Source organism: Hemitrygon akajei, chromosome 22, assembly GCF_048418815.1.
Source record: "Hemitrygon akajei chromosome 22, sHemAka1.3, whole genome shotgun sequence".
NCBI lineage: Eukaryota > Metazoa > Chordata > Chondrichthyes > Myliobatiformes > Dasyatidae > Hemitrygon > Hemitrygon akajei.
Window position 1 is genome coordinate 12,509,166 of NC_133145.1, and position 16,457 is coordinate 12,525,622.

General features: G+C 46.0%; 1 protein-coding gene across 1 annotated transcript in view; it reads left to right on the plus strand.

The window, feature by feature from the left end:
• The window catches only part of ddx41 (DEAD-box helicase 41), a 50,891-nt gene that overhangs the window by 26,483 nt on the left and 7,951 nt on the right, over window positions 1-16,457 (plus strand). The window contains exons 10-14 of the mRNA XM_073026708.1: window positions 316-478; window positions 1,297-1,428; window positions 2,369-2,440; window positions 15,141-15,237; window positions 15,801-15,950. Coding sequence (XP_072882809.1) covers window positions 316-478; window positions 1,297-1,428; window positions 2,369-2,440; window positions 15,141-15,237; window positions 15,801-15,950 — 614 coding nt within the window. The remainder of the gene's footprint in view (window positions 1-315; window positions 479-1,296; window positions 1,429-2,368; window positions 2,441-15,140; window positions 15,238-15,800; window positions 15,951-16,457) is intronic.

Here is a 16,457-nt window from a genome sequence, read left to right on the forward strand (position 1 = left end):
CTATACAGCAATTCATTGAGATCACAGCGTCTGAGGAAATGGGCAGTCCTGCAGTGGGAGTGACATTAAGGCTGATTCCTTCCTTGATTGCAAATGACTTTTAGAAACTGCAGATTATCACTTTTCACCAAGACTGCTGGAGGGGTTCAGCGTGTGAATGGTTTTTGGTGGGACACAGTGGTGCTGAGAAATAATGACATACCCAGAGGGTTGGGAGTATCATCTAGTCTGTAGGATGGTTTGAATGATGACACTTGTAGGGAGCTGATTTGGATTTTGGTTTGAGGAAGTCTGGAATTCACTGTATTTCTGCAGAGGTGTGCACATGATGGTTGCTACTCCTGGACGTCTGATGGACCTCCTGCAGAAGAAGATGGTTGGCTTGGACATCTGTCGCTACCTGGCGCTGGATGAAGCAGACAGGATGATAGACATGGGTTTTGAGGAGGACATCCGCACCATCTTTTCCTACTTTAAGGTGACAACTTATTCTGATAGAACATTCAGTAAGAAGGGCTGGTTTCACTGGGACCAGTAACTGTGACAATGAGGTGAATTGAGCAAATGTGTAGGAGCTGAATGAAAGTTACTCGCCTCTACTACATAGCATCCACTTCAGAATCAGCCAGAAAATTCCTGGTAGATGTAGTCACAAGCTTACTGCCCCCACTGAGTCTTTGTTAAGGTGACACATTTCTTAAAATAATAATCATCCTGCATCCCACGAGCAAAGGGGTATAACCAGCCTAGGCAAAAAGAGAACAAACTTGATACCCTGAAAAAAATAAGAAAGGCCACCTCAAAATCATAAGAATAACTAGCCTCCACACTGATGTAGTAGAATAAACTTCACACCCTGGGTGGAGGGGTGCGACCCCCCCCCCCCGGGGCACTCTTCCCCCCCCCCCCCCCACCCATTTCCTTCAGGTAAAGGGGAATGACCACTTTAACAAATTGACATTTTGAAGGAGATGAAGCTCAATGTTGTATCAACTATACATACTTTTATAATAAATGTACTTTGATTATTTGCTCTTTGCCTAAGGTTGGTCATTTGGTTATTGTTGTATTAATATTTTGTTTATCCCTTTTCCAAGCCATGACTTTGAACATTCTTCCGTACCCTCCCGCTCCCAGCACTGATCGCAGTGTCTTTCTGTGTAGGGGTTGGTTTTGAGTGTGTTCACTCAGCTGTTTGCAACTGTTGCCCTTTACTCTAATAGAGGCAGCTTCCTCCCTGAGCAGCTCTCGTGTAATTTGTCTGTACTGTGCTCTCTCACTCTGACCATCCTGCAGGGCCAGCGCCAGACTCTTCTCTTCAGTGCCACGATGCCAAAGAAGATCCAGAACTTTGCCAAGAGTGCTCTTGTGAAGCCCATCACCATCAATGTGGGTCGGGCTGGAGCTGCCAGCCTTGATGTGATCCAGGTGAGGTTCATGTAGAGCCTGTATGGCACAGCGACCACATGCCACTTCAAAAACTACAACTTCTTGGCAAAATGTACATTTTTTTCTGAGAAATTATGAAAAATTGTGGCATTGGAAGAGGGAATTCACCCCATTGTGACTGTGCCAATGAAAAATCGATTATTCCCATTCCCCCTCCCCACCCTGGTCTGTAGCTTTCAGGTACAGGTTTCAAGTGCTCGAACCTGCCTCCCTGAATTTCTTTTGTTGTTTCCCCCCCTCCCCCCACCCCTGCCTCTTCACCTCTCTGGTTCCTCCCTTCCCCTTCCTTTTTCTGCCCTCTGCTGCCCAGGCTCTCTCTCTTATCTCCTTTCCTCTAGCCTTTCATTGTTTTACCTCTTCCATATCTTCTTCTCTTCCTTTACCATTTTTCCCTGTCCCTCTCTTCTGTCATCTTCTCCACACCCTACCATTCCTCCTTTCCTTTGCTCCATCCCACTTCCACCTTGAACTTGTCTTCTTGCTATCATTCCTTCCCCATCTCTCTTTCCACTGCTTCTGCTGGTTTCTTTGGATAGGAGGACAGTGAATGCAGGTGTACACAATTTTGCTGTCTGTCCCTGCCCCACAACTCTACTTAATTCCCTGACCCCTATCTCTCCCTGCCATTCCTTGCCTATGCTTTACCTTCCACTTCTCTGACATCCCTTTCTTTCCTTTCTCCCCCAACTTCCTTGCCCTTCTCTTCCACCCCTCTCTCATTGTCCCCTTCCTTGGAACTTCTTGGGTGTCACATTTTGAAGAGGTTAGTGAGCTGAGGACTCTGAAACTTAATAAATAGGGGTTTACATGTAGGAAGATTCCCACAATTCCATATTCACAGCTGATACATGGTTTTGTTTTAGAGGGTTTTTTTGTGCTCACCATGGTAAATGACAAGGTAATGTCTACTTGTGTTTAGGAAGTCGAATATGTGAAGGAAGAAGCTAAGATGGTTTACTTACTGGAATGTCTACAGAAGACTCCACCTCCGGTAAAGGAAGACCCCACCTCTTCATTGTGGCACTCTGTGGAATGTGAAATGAGTGGCCAGATCAATACCTGGTAGCCATCTCTGTGGTTTGCTGAACTTCAGTGAGCCAAGTATTTAATTTAACTACTTTCAAATCTGTCCTTCAATCTGTTGCATCATCCAGGTTCTGTCTCCATCTTAGCCAGTGTCCTTCCATTCAGCTGTAATCTCCAGCAGTGGACTGAAACTGATGTCATCCAATGCAACTCTGACTGAGAAGATTTTCATCCTTGACTTATCGTCCTCCTCTTAGGTTTTCTGTTTTGGGCCACACTGACCTGACCTGAGCAGTGTCAGGCTATTAGCTTAAACCCTCACCCATTCCTGTGTTATTACTAGAAATTATTTCCCAATGACCCCCGACTGTCACCCTCATTCTATCTGCTGTGCCTGTTTGTATTTGTAATGCATCCCATTCTGTTGCACCTATACTTGTTGGTTATGTTGCTTAGTGAAGCAACAACTCAGATTTAATGTTCTCATTGCTTTTGAATTCTTCAATGAGCACCTTCTACCTTTTTAATTACCTCCTGACCTCTTCATCTCATTGACTCAACCTTTGTCACATCATCTCCTGCAGCTTTGCCATCCAGTCTTTCACAAACCTGCAAGAAATTTACAATACAGCCAGAGGCCAACTGGCCCAACATGACCTTACTGAGCAAAATTGGAGCTGCTAAAGTTACCTTCACTTCCTTTTTCCTGATTTTCAGTCCTGTAGGTTACAGCTTTTCAAATGCTCATCCATGTACAGGTTTCCCCCGCTATCCGAAGGTGGAGCGTTCCTATGAAACCTTTGTAAGCCGAAATGCCGTAAAGCGAAGAAGCAATTACCATTAATTTATGTGGGAAAAATTTTTGAGCGTTCCCAGACCCAAAAAATAACCTACCAAATCATACCAAATAGCACATAAAACCTAAAATAACACGAACATATAGTAAAAGCTGGAACGATATGATAAATATACAGCCTATATAAAGTAGAAATATTGTATGTATGGTGTAGTTTCACTTACCAAAATCAGGAAGACAGCGAACCAAAATCAATTTGGAGAAAAAAAATCAGCACGTACACGCATGCGCACACAACTGCCTGCACAAAGCTTCATGGTCATTGTAGTCTTTCTCGGGGTAAACACGCGTATAAAGCGGGTGCCTTTTTTTCATAAAAGCGAAAATCCTCTTTAGTTAGCAAAAACAAGTACTAATGTAGGTCTTTCGTAACAGCGAGCTGTTGTAAAGCAAACGTTCGAAAAACGGGGGCCAACTGTATCTCTTTACAGAAATAAGATTGTTACACTTCCCTCTGACACATTCAGTGTTATGAACCCTAGGTAGTGACCTCTCACACAAAGGCAATAAATCATTCCACATTGTACACAGTTCCCTAGCTGTGGCCTTGAAACTATTTTGTGCAGTTCTTGTTTGGTCTTCTAAATGTTATATGTTCTGGCTGCTAAACACAGATATCATGTGTGCATTCATCGCCATTTTCTCCTCTCCCTTACTACCTTCAAAATGAAAGGCATCTGCTCCAAATTTCCTCTGCCTCTCTGCACTTGTTAGTATCCCATTATTCCCTTGATTTGTTTGCTGTCTGCAGGTTCATTATCTTAAGCTATGATACTGAATTCCATCTGTCACCTGTGCACCAACTCAGACTCACTTATTTGATAACATTCCTGTGAAGCTGCTTTGGAATGCTTTGTTAGGTTATGTAAAGTGCATGAATACCTGTGTGTATGTGTCTATAATTGTGTATTTTTTACATGTTTGTGGGTGCCTGTTTGTACATGTATGAAGGTGTTAACGCACAGTTGCATTTGGGCTTCACTTGTGTGCTCTGTTAGTTGTGTGTGCATCATGAATGTATAAATGTGTGTAGAAATTTACAATACCGCCAGAAGCCACAAGTAGAGACTGCTTGTAAGGAGTTTGTGAGGAAGGATAGACAGACCATAGTGTAAAGATGCACTTAGTCAGATGGTTTGAGATGTGTCTATTTTAATGCAAGGAGTTTCACAAGCAAGGCCGATGAACTTAGAGCGTGGATCAATACGTGAAACTACGAAGTTGTGGCCATTACAGAGACTTGGATGTATCAGGAGCAGGAATGGCTGCTGACTATGTCAGGCTTTAGATGTTTCAAAAAGGACAGGAAGGGAGGCAAAAGAGGTGGGGAGTGCATTGCTTATCAGGGATGGTATCACAGTGGCAGAAAAGGAGGAAGACATGGAGGGATTATCTACAGAGTCTCTGTGGGTGGAAGTTAGAAACAGGAAGGGAGTAATAACTACTGGGTGGTTTTCTTTTAGGACCCCCCCCCCCCCAATAGAACAGGGATATCGAGGAGCAGATAAGGAGGCAGATTCTGGAATGGTGCAATAATAATAGGGTTATTGTGATGGGAAATTTTAGCTTTCCTAATATTGACCGGCATCTCCTTAGAGCAAGGGGTTTTAATGTAGTAGAGTTTGTTAGGTGTGTTCAGGAAGGGTTTCCTGATGTAATATGTAGAAAAACCAACTGGAGGAGAGGCTGTACTTGATCTGGTATTGGGAAATGAACCTGGTCAAGTGTCAGATCTCTCAGTTGAAGAGCATTTTGGAGATAGTGATCACAACTCTTATCTCCTTTGCCATAGCACTGGAGAGGGATAGGAGCAGACAATTTGGGAAAGCATTTAATTGGGGTGGGGGAAATATGATGATATTAGGCAGGAACTTGGGAGCAGATTTTCTCAGGAAATGCACGGCAGACGTGGCAAATGTTCTGCATGGTGCTCTCTGTAGGTATGTTCCATTGAGGCAGGGGAAGGATGTTCTGCACGGGGCTCTCTGTAGGTATGTTCCATTGAGGCAGGGGAAGGATGTTCTGCACGGTGCTCTCTGTAGGTATGTTCCATTGAGGCAGGGGAAGGATGTTCTGCGTGGTGCTCTCTGTAGGTATGTTCCATTGAGGCAGGGGAAGGATGTTCTGCACGGTGCTCTCTGTAGGTATGTTCCATTGAGGCAGGGGAAGGGTGTTCTGCACGGTGCTCTCTGTAGGTATGTTCCATTGAGGCAGGGGAAGGATGTTCTGCACGGTGCTCTCTGTAGGTATGTTCCAGTGAGGCAGGGGAAGGATGTTCTGCACGGTGCTCTCTGTAGGTATGTTCCAGTGAGGCAGGGGAAGGATGTTCTGCACGGTGCTCTCTGTAGGTATGTTCCAGTGAGGCAGGGGAAGGATGTTCTGCAGGGTGCTCTCTGTAGGTATGTTCCATTGAGGCAGGGGAAGGATGTTCTGCACGGTGCTCTCTGTAGGTATGTTCCATTGAGGCAGGGGAAGGATGTTCTGCACGGTGCTCTCTGTAGGTATGTTCCATTGAGGCAGGGGAAGGATGTTCTGCACGGTGCTCACTGTAGGTATGTTCCAGTGAGGCAGGGGAAGGATGTTCTGCACGGTGCTCTCTGTAGGTATGTTCCATTGAGGCAGGGGAAGGATGTTCTGCACGGTGCTCACTGTAGGTATGTTCCAGTGAGGCAGGGGAAGGATGTTCTGCACGGTGCTCTCTGTAGGTATGTTCCATTGAGGCAGGGGAAGGATGTTCTGCACGGTGCTCTCTGTAGGTATGTTCCATTGAGGCAGGGGAAGGATGTTTTGCACGGTGCTCTCTGTAGGTATGTTCCATTGAGGCAGGGGAAGGATGTTCTGCACGGTGCTCTCTGTAGGTATGTTCCAGTGAGGCAGGGGAAGGATGTTCTGCACGGTGCTCTCTGTAGGTATGTTCCATTGAGGCAGGGGAAGGATGTTCTGCACGGTGCTCTCTGTAGGTATGTTCCATTGAGGCAGGGGAAGGATGTTCTGCACGGTGCTCTCTGTAGGTATGTTCCAGTGAGGCAGGGGAAGGATGTTCTGCACGGTGCTCTCTGTAGGTATGTTCCAGTGAGGCAGGGGAAGGATGTTCTGCACGGTGCTCTCTGTAGGTATGTTCCATTGAGGCAGGGGAAGGATGTTCTGCACGGTGCTCTCTGTAGGTATGTTCCATTGAGGCAGGGGAAGGATGTTCTGCCCGGTGCTCTCTGTAGGTATGTTCCAGTGAGGCAGGGGAAGGATGTTCTGCACGGTGCTCTCTGTAGGTATGTTCCATTGAGGCAGGGGAAGGATGTTCTGCACGGTGCTCTCTGTAGGTATGTTCCATTGAGGCAGGGGAAGGATGTTCTGCACGGTGCTCTCTGTAGGTATGTTCCATTGAGGCAGGGGAAGGATGTTCTGCACGGTGCTCTCTGTAGGTATGTTCCAGTGAGGCAGGGGAAGGATGTTCTGCACGGTGCTCTCTGTAGGTATGTTCCAGTGAGGCAGGGGAAGGATGTTCTGCACGGTGCTCTCTGTAGGTATGTTCCAGTGAGGCAGGGGAAGGATGTTCTGCACGGTGCTCTCTGTAGGTATGTTCCATTGAGGCAGGGGAAGGATGTTCTGCACGGTGCTCTCTGTAGGTATGTTCCATTGAGGCAGGGGAAGGATGTTCTGCACGGTGCTCTCTGTAGGTATGTTCCATTGAGGCAGGGGAAGGATGTTCTGCAAGGTGCTCTCTGTAGGTATGTTCCAGTGAGGCAGGGGAAGGATGTTCTGCACGGTGCTCTCTGTAGGTATGTTCCATTGTGGCAGGGGAAGGATGTTCTGCACGGTGCTCTCTGTAGGTATGTTCCATTGAGGCAGGGGAAGGGTGTTCTGCACGGTGCTCTCTGTAGGTATGTTCCATTGAGGCAGGGGAAGGGTGTTCTGCACGGTGCTCTCTGTAGGTATGTTCCATTGAGGCAGGGGAAGGATGTTCTGCACGGTGCTCTCTGTAGGTATGTTCCATTGAGGCAGGGGAAGGGTGTTCTGCACGGTGCTCTCTGTAGGTATGTTCCATTAACGCAGGGGAAGGGTGTTCTGCACGGTGCTCTCTGTAGGTATGTTCCATTGAGGCAGGGGAAGGATGTTCTGCACGGTGCTCTCTGTAGGTATGTTCCAGTGAGGCAGGGGAAGGATGTTCTGCACGGTGCTCTCTGTAGGTATGTTCCATTGAGGCAGGGGAAGGATGTTCTGCACGGTGCTCTCTGTAGGTATGTTCCAGTGAGGCAGGGGAAGGATGTTCTGCACGGTGCTCTCTGTAGGTATGTTCCAGTGAGGCAGGGGAAGGATGTTCTGCACGGTGCTCTCTGTAGGTATGTTCCAGTGAGGCAGGGGAAGGATGTTCTGCACGGTGCTCTCTGTAGGTATGTTCCATTGAGGCAGGGGAAGGATGTTCTGCACGGTGCTCTCTGTAGGTATGTTCCATTGAGGCAGGGGAAGGATGTTCTGCACGGTGCTCTCTGTAGGTATGTTCCATTGAGGCAGGGGAAGGATGTTCTGCAAGGTGCTCTCTGTAGGTATGTTCCAGTGAGGCAGGGGAAGGATGTTCTGCACGGTGCTCTCTGTAGGTATGTTCCATTGAGGCAGGGGAAGGATGTTCTGCACGGTGCTCTCTGTAGGTATGTTCCATTGAGGCAGGGGAAGGATGTTCTGCACGGTGCTCTCTGTAGGTATGTTCCATTGAGGCAGGGGAAGGGTGTTCTGCACGGTGCTCTCTGTAGGTATGTTCCATTGAGGCAGGGGAAGGATGTTCTGCACGGTGCTCTCTGTAGGTATGTTCCAGTGAGGCAGGGGAAGGATGTTCTGCACGGTGCTCTCTGTAGGTATGTTCCAGTGAGGCAGGGGAAGGATGTTCTGCACGGTGCTCTCTGTAGGTATGTTCCATTGAGGCAGGGGAAGGATGTTCTGCACGGTGCTCTCTGTAGGTATGTTCCAGTGAGGCAGGGGAAGGGTGTTCTGCACGGTGCTCTCTGTAGGTATGTTCCATTGAGGCAGGGGAAGGGTGTTCTGCACGGTGCTCTCTGTAGGTATGTTCCATTGAGGCAGGGGAAGGGTGTTCTGCACGGTGCTCTCTGTAGGTATGTTCCATTGAGGCAGGGGAAGGGTGTTCTGCACGGTGCTCTCTGTAGGTATGTTCCATTGAGGCAGGGGAAGGATGTTCTGCACGGTGCTCTCTGTAGGTATGTTCCAGTGAGGCAGGGGAAGGATGTTCTGCACGGTGCTCTCTGTAGGTATGTTCCAGTGAGGCAGGGGAAGGATGTTCTGCACGGTGCTCTCTGTAGGTATGTTCCATTGAGGCAGGGGAAGGATGTTCTGCACGGTGCTCTCTGTAGGTATGTTCCATTGAGGCAGGGGAAGGATGTTCTGCACGGTGCTCTCTGTAGGTATGTTCCAGTGAGGCAGGGGAAGGATGTTCTGCACGGTGCTCTCTGTAGGTATGTTCCAGTGAGGCAGGGGAAGGATGTTCTGCACGGTGCTCTCTGTAGGTATGTTCCTTTGAGGCAGGGGAAGGATGTTCTGCACGGTGCTCACTGTAGGTATGTTCCAGTGAGGCAGGGGAAGGATGTTCTGCACGGTGTTCTCTGTAGGTATGTTCCAGTGAGGCAGGGGAAGGATGTTCTGCACGGTGCTCTCTGTAGGTATGTTCCATTGAGGCAGGGGAAGGATGTTCTGCACGGTGCTCTCTGTAGGTATGTTCCATTGAGGCAGGGGAAGGGTGTTCTGCACGGTGCTCTCTGTAGGTATGTTCCATTGAGGCAGGGGAAGGATGTTCTGCACGGTGCTCACTGTAGGTATGTTCCAGTGAGGCAGGGAAGGGATGGAACCATGTTGTACAAAGGATGTGGAAAATCCTGTTAAAAGAAAAGCTTACAAAAGGTTCAAGAAACCAGGTACAGATAGAGCTCTAAAAAATTATAAGGTTGCCAGAAAGGAGCTTAAGAATGAAATTAGGAGAGCTAGAAGGAAGAATGAGCAGGCCTTGGCGAGCAAGATTAAGGAAAATGCCAAGGCATTCTATAAGTATGTGAAGAGCAAGAGGGTGAGCCGTGTGAGAATAGGTCGAATCAGGTGCAATACAGGCAGTCCCCGGGTTACATATGAGTTCCGTTCCTGAGTCCGTCTTTAAGTCGGATTTGTATGGAAGTTGGAACAAGTACATCCAATATTATTTAGCGTCAGTTAGTCAAACTTTTGTCTTAATATATAATATGTATTTTACCTTCCTATTCATATAAAACACTTAAGAAACGTATGTATTCCAATAATTAAACCACTGCGTTACTTAGTAATAATTTTAGCTTTCATCAGGGCAGAGCCTTTCAAATGCTCCATTATTCTCACTTTATCCGTTATCCTTTAAAATTGTTCTGATCGCTGACCAACTGTAGCCTGACGTTTTTCCAATTACCGATGGCGTTTCACCTCTTTCCAAATGCTTTATTATTTCCACTTTACTTTCAATCGTAATTGCTTCCCTTCAATGGAAGAGAAACACTGTGGGCGGAGGGTCCCGAGCCCTGCTGGCTCCCGAGGTCCACTGGGTCCTAAGGACCATCGCATTGAGACAGGCTAAATGGGACAAGTGGGGGCTGTGCTGGGTTTGGGTATTTGATCATCCACAATATTCTGCGTGGGAATTTAAACTGGAGGTGGCGGTGTTTTTTTTTACGAGGTCGATTTGCGAGCTTGACATCAACCCGGCACGGATGGTACGGAGTCACTGGATCGACATCAACCCGGCACGGGAACGATCTGTCACTGGATCGAACTCGGGAAACTCCGTTTTCCAGCCCGGCGCTGATCTCACTGCGCCATCAGCCGACCGGAACAGGCAGGTGGGGTCAGGGTGAATCTTACTAAGAAAAATTTAAGCCAAATACAAAGTTAAACACTCAACACAGTGTCAACGGCAATGACTTGAAATGGTGGACGGCGTTCTCCTTCCTCAGTTCATAAGTACGAGTTGTCCGTAAGTTGAACATTCGTAACTCGGGGACTACCTGTAGTGGAAACATGCATGGAGTCGGAGAAAGTAGCGGAGGTACTTAATGAACACTTTGCTTTAGTATTCACCAGGGAAAAGGACCTTGGCAATTGTGGAGATGACTTACAGCAGACTAAAACATTTGAGCAGATATACGTTAAGAAAGAGGATGTGCTGGAGCTTTTGAAAAGCATTAAGCTAGATGTCGCTGGGACCAGAAGAGATATACCCCAGGCTACTCTGGGAAGTGAGTGCATTATCAATAGGGATGGGAGAAGTACCAGAGGATGGGAGGATATTGTTCCCTTGTTCAAGAAAGGGATAGAAATAACCCAGGAAATTATAGACCAGTGAGCCCAGGCGCCATTCGAGTATGATTAAATATTCCTGTTTCAGCCTGATACAGCTAAAAAGCACAACTGCTTCCAAGGTTAGTACAGTCAATAAAGATGTCTTAATGCGTTTGAACAAACTATCGATGCTTAAAACTGGTGGAAACAACACCGATTATGATCGGAAGTGCCCACATAGGGTACCTCGGAGGAAGTGCGTGTGCAGATCGGGGTTATGAGTCCGTTTAAGGAAACAGTGTTTTAAACTCCCAACATCGACTATCTTGCTGGCAAACGTGCATTCTTTGGTGAATAAAATCGATGATCTCAGAGCCAGGGTGCTGAATCAGAAGGACATTAGGACCATGTGTCCTTTGTTTCACGGAATCCTGGTTAACCCCTTCCATACTGGATGCAGTGATTCAGGTTGATAGGTTTACTATACACCGTCAGGATAGATCTATAGACCTCTACTCTCTCAAAAGCAGAGTTAGAGGAGTATGCCTCATGATCAGCTCTTCCTGGTGCACAAACGTGTCAGTGCTGTCCCAATTCTGCTCACCAGACCTGGAATGTCTAGTAGTAAAGTGTAGTCCTTTTTACCTACCACGGGAGTTCTCTGGGATCATTTTGGTAGCAGTACATTCCACCTCAAGCCAATATCAGGCAGTCTTAAGATGATCTGAGCAATGGGATCAACGTGCACAAAACAGTGTACCCTAATGCCTTTGCCATCGTTTTGGGAGATTTTAATCAGGCCAGTCTGAAAAAAATCACTAAGCAATTACCATCAACAGATCACTTGCAATACCATAGGAAACAACACACTGGACCATCACAACGCCACCACCATCAAGAATGCCTACCTTGCTATTCCACGCCCTCACTTCGGGAAGTCTGATCACCTGGCTGTACTTCTACTCCCTGAGTATAGGCAGAGACTGAAGACAGCAGCACCAGTAGTGAGGACCAAGAAGGTTTGGACAAGGGAAGCACAGGAGCGCCTACAGGACTGCTTTGAAGCAGTGGACTGGACTGTCTTCAGGGATTCATCTCCAAATCTGAGTGAGTATGCTGCAGTTGTTACCAACTTCATTTAAACCTGTGTGGATGAGTGTGTGCCTACAAAGACTTACTGTACATTTGTCTGCTGAAGACTAGATCTGTGGCATTTAAGTCTGTACCAGAAAACCAGATATGATTTGCAGAGGGCTATTTCAAGGGCAAAGAGACAATTCTTAACGAGGTTGGAGGCGACGTTGGTTGTATGACAACTCTCGCAGGGTTTGCAGACATTATTTCCTACAAAGCGAAACCCAATAGCAGTGATGCTTCACTACCAGACAAACTCAATGCCTGCGCTTTGAAAGGGAGAATATAACTACAGCTGTGATAATCCCTACTGCACCTGATGACACTGTGATCTCTGTCTCAGGGGCCGATGTTAAGCTGTCTTTAAAGAGAGTGAACCCTCGCAAGGCAGAAGGTCCCGGTGGAGTACCTGGTAAGGCTCTGAAAACCTGTGTCGATCAACTGGCCGGAGTATTCAAGGACATTTTCAACCTCTCACTGCTACAGGGAGAAGTTCCCACTTGCTTCAAAAAGGCAACAATTACACCAGTGCCTAAGAATAATGTGAACTGCCTTGATGACTACCGCCCAGTAGCACTCACATCGACAGTGATGAAATGCTTTGAGAGGCTGGTCATGACTAGACTGAACTCCTGCCTCAGCAAGGACCTGGACCCATTGCAATTTGTCTATCACAATAGGTCAACGGCAGATGCAATCTCACTGGCTCTCCACATGGCTTTGGACCACCTGGACAATACAAACACCTATGTCAGGATGCTGTTCATTGACTATAGCTCAGCATTTAATACCATCATTCCCACAATCCTGATTGAGAAGTTGCAGAACCTGGGCCTCTGTCCCTCCCTCTGCAATTGGATCCTCGACTTCCTAAACAGAAGACCATAATGTGTGCGGATTGGTGATAACATCTCCTCCTTGCTGACAATCAACACTGGTGCACCTCAGGGGTGTGTGCATAGCCCACTGTTCTACTCTCTATATACACATGACTGTGTGGCCAGGCATAGCTCAGATACCATCTATAAATTTGCTGATGATACAACCATTGTTGGTAGAATCTCATGTGGTGATGAATGGGCATACAGGAGTGAGATATGCCAACTTAGTGGAGTGGTGTCGCAGCAACAACCTGGCACTCAACGCCAGTAAGATGAAAGAGTTGGTTGTGGACTTCAGGAAGGGTAAGACGAAGGAACACATATCAATCCTCACAGAGGGATCAGAAGTGGAGAGAGTGAGCAGTTTCAAGTTCCTGGGGGGGTCAAGATCTCTGAGGATCTAACCTGGTCCCAACTTGTTGATGTAGTTATAAAGAAGGCAAGACAGCGACGAAATTTCAATAGGAGTTTGAAGAGATTTGGTATTTCAACAAATACACTCAAAAACTTTGAGAGATGCACTGTGGAAAGCATTCTTGACAGGTTGCATCACTGTCTGGTATGTGTGTGGGGGGTGATGGGGGACTAATGCACAGGACCGAAAGAAGCTGCAGAGGGTTGTAAATCTAGTCAGCTCCATTTTGGGTACTAGCCTATAAAGTACCCAGGACATCTTCAGGGAGTGGTGTCTCAGAAAGGCAGCGTCCATTATTAAGGACCTCTAGCACCCAGAGTATGCCCTTTTCTCACTGTAACCATCCGGTGGGAAGTACAGAAGGCTGAAGGCACATACTCAGTGATTCAGGAACAGCTCCTTCCCCTCTACCATCCGATTCCTAAATGGACATTGAACCCTTGGACACTACCTCACTTTTTTAAATACAGAGTTTCTGTTTTTTTGCATTGTTTTAAAACTGTTCAATATACGTATACTGTAATTGATTTACTTATTTTTTAAAATTTATTTATTTTTCCCTCTTCTATGTTATGTATTGCATTGAACTGCTACTGCTAAGTTAACAAATTTCACATCACATTAGGTGATAATAAACCTGATTCTGAGTTTTACTTCAGTGGTGGGCAAGTTGTTGGAGAAGATCCTGAGAGGCAGGATTTACAAGCATTTGGAGAGACATAATCTGATTAGGGATAGTCAGCATGGCTTTGTCAAGGGCAGGTCGTGCCTTACGAGCCTGATTGTATTCTTTAAGGATGTAACAAAACACATTGATGTGGTTGAGCAGTGGATTAGTGTATATGGATTTCAGCAAGGCATTTGATAAGGTTCCCCATGCAAGGCTCATTCAGAAAGTAAAGAGGCATGGGATCCAAGGAGACCTTGCTTTGTGGATGTGTGGTTGTAGAGGGATCGTATTCTGCATGAAGGGTCGGTGACCAGTGGTGTTCCACAGGGTTCTGTTCCGGGACCTCTTCCTCTTTGTGATTTTTATAAATGACCTGGACGAGGAAGTGGAGGGATTGGTTAGTAAATTTGCTGATGACACAAAGGTTGGGGTGTTGTGGATAGTGTGGAGGGCTGTCAGAGGTTACAGCAGGACATTGATAGGATGCAAAGCTGGGCTGAGAAGTGACAGATGGAGTTCAACCTAGATCAGTGTGAAGTGGTTCATTTTAGTAGGTCAAATTTTGACAGAATATAGTATTAATGGTAAGACTCTTGGCAGTGTGGAGGATCTGAGAGATCTTGGGGTCCGAGTCCATAGGAAACTCAAAGCTGCTGCACAGGTTGACAGTGTTTCTAAGAAGGCATATGGTGTGTTGGCAGAGGTGGATACAATAGGGTCTTTTAAAAGAGTCTCAGATAAGTACATGGAACTTAGAAAAACAGAGGGCTGTGCAGTAGGGAAATTCTAGGCAGTTTCTAGGGTGGGTTACATGGTTGGCACAACATTATGGGCCAAAGGGTCTGTAACGTGCTCTAGATTTCTATGTTCTATGTGAAGCCAATTGGCCCAACGTGACCTTGCTGAGCAAAATTGCAGCTACTAAAGTTATCTTCGCTTCCCTTTTCCTGATCTGCACTCTTGTAGGTTACAGCTTTTCAAGTGCTCATCCGTGTATCTGTGATGAGGGTTCTGCCTCATCTCTTTACAGAAATAAGACTGTTACTCTTCCCTCTGACACTCAGTTTTATGCACCCTTGGTAGTGACCTCTCTCACAAAGGCAAGAAATCATTCCACATTTTACATAGTTCCCTAGCGGTGGCCCTTTAAGTATGACAATGGTGTGCGTGCGTGCGAGTCATATATATAATCTAAAAATGGAAGCACAATCAACCCGGACTGTGTATTAACAAAGAATTTCAGGTTGCAATCAAAATTACCGAGAATATGATACGCTGCTATGTCTGAAGGAACAACAGAAAAATAGATTCTGAAGAAAGGTGTAAACTGAAGAAAAGTCAGGGTTTCTGATTCCTCAGAAACTTAATGAGCATTGTTAATTAATGACAAGCTTCAATGTACCTTTTCAGGTGCTGATATTTGCAGAGAAGAAAGCTGATGTGGATGCCATCCATGAATACCTTCTTTTGAAGGGTGTGGAAGCTGTTGCCATACATGGAGGGAAAGGTGAGTCCAGTGCACACTGTCTACACTCACATCTGAATCTGATGTTTTGTGAAGGTTATAGGAAGCAACGATGCTCATTAAGCATCATCAGGAGGGCAGGGACGAAGGGACAGGAGCAATGCAGGTAGTAACCTCACCTGAATTGCATTTCCTCACACTTCTCCATATCAAAGTGCACTTGCCACTTCTGTGCCTCCCTGCAGCTATTGTCGTGCAGTCTAGAACTTCAAAGTAGATTTATTATCAAAGTACTCGAGTTCTTACATGTTGCTATATACATCCTGAGATTCATTTTCTTGCGGGTATTCACGGCAGATGCAAAAAAACACAATAGAAACAGTGAAGAACTACACACAAAGATAGACCAAAAAAGTGCAAAAGATTACAAACTGTGCAAATACAAGAAAACCAAATAATAATAAATGAGAAATGGTATTTATTTATTGTATTTAGAAATACAGTGCGTTTTATATCCTTCCAGCCTTTCGCACCACAACGCCCAGCAACCCATTGATTTAACCCTAACCTATACAAGGATTTGCTCCAATTGTGTGTCTTTCCAGACCAAGAAGAGCGGACTAAGGCCATTGAGGCATTCCGGGAAGGTAACAAGGATGTGCTTGTGGCAACCGATGTTGCATCAAAAGGCTTGGACTTCCCAAATATTCAGCATGTGATTAACTACGACATGCCTGAGGAAATAGAGAATTATGGTGAGAAAACCATTTGCATCTGTTCCACGAATACTTTGCACATTTCCGCGGAGATTCTCGGTGTAAAGAGCAGGCATTTGGTGAGCAAGAGAATTCTCTGAAGCAGGAAGAAGGGTGTTGTTAGCCACTAAACCAAAAATTGAGCTTGCATTATTTGGAAAATTATCATTGAGAAATTAGTGAAGCAAAGATGGAAAAAAAACACAGGCTGGACTAATTCAATAAGTGTAATAAATTAATAAGCATATCTAAATGGGATAGAGAAACATTTACTGTATGAGATACTCTTAAAAATTGTTTGATAATAGATGCTAGCCGGGAGCTATGGCCTGCAATTGCTGTGGTAAGTGGGAACTTCAAGAGACTTTGTGTCTCAGGAGCCTTGTGTGCAGAAAGTACCTACAACTGACTCCGCTGAGCCTAGGATTTCAGAGCCACTAAGGAGGCTGTGAATTTTTGGATCGTATGTTTCAGGAGGAACATGCTGCACCTCCTGGAATTTAGAGT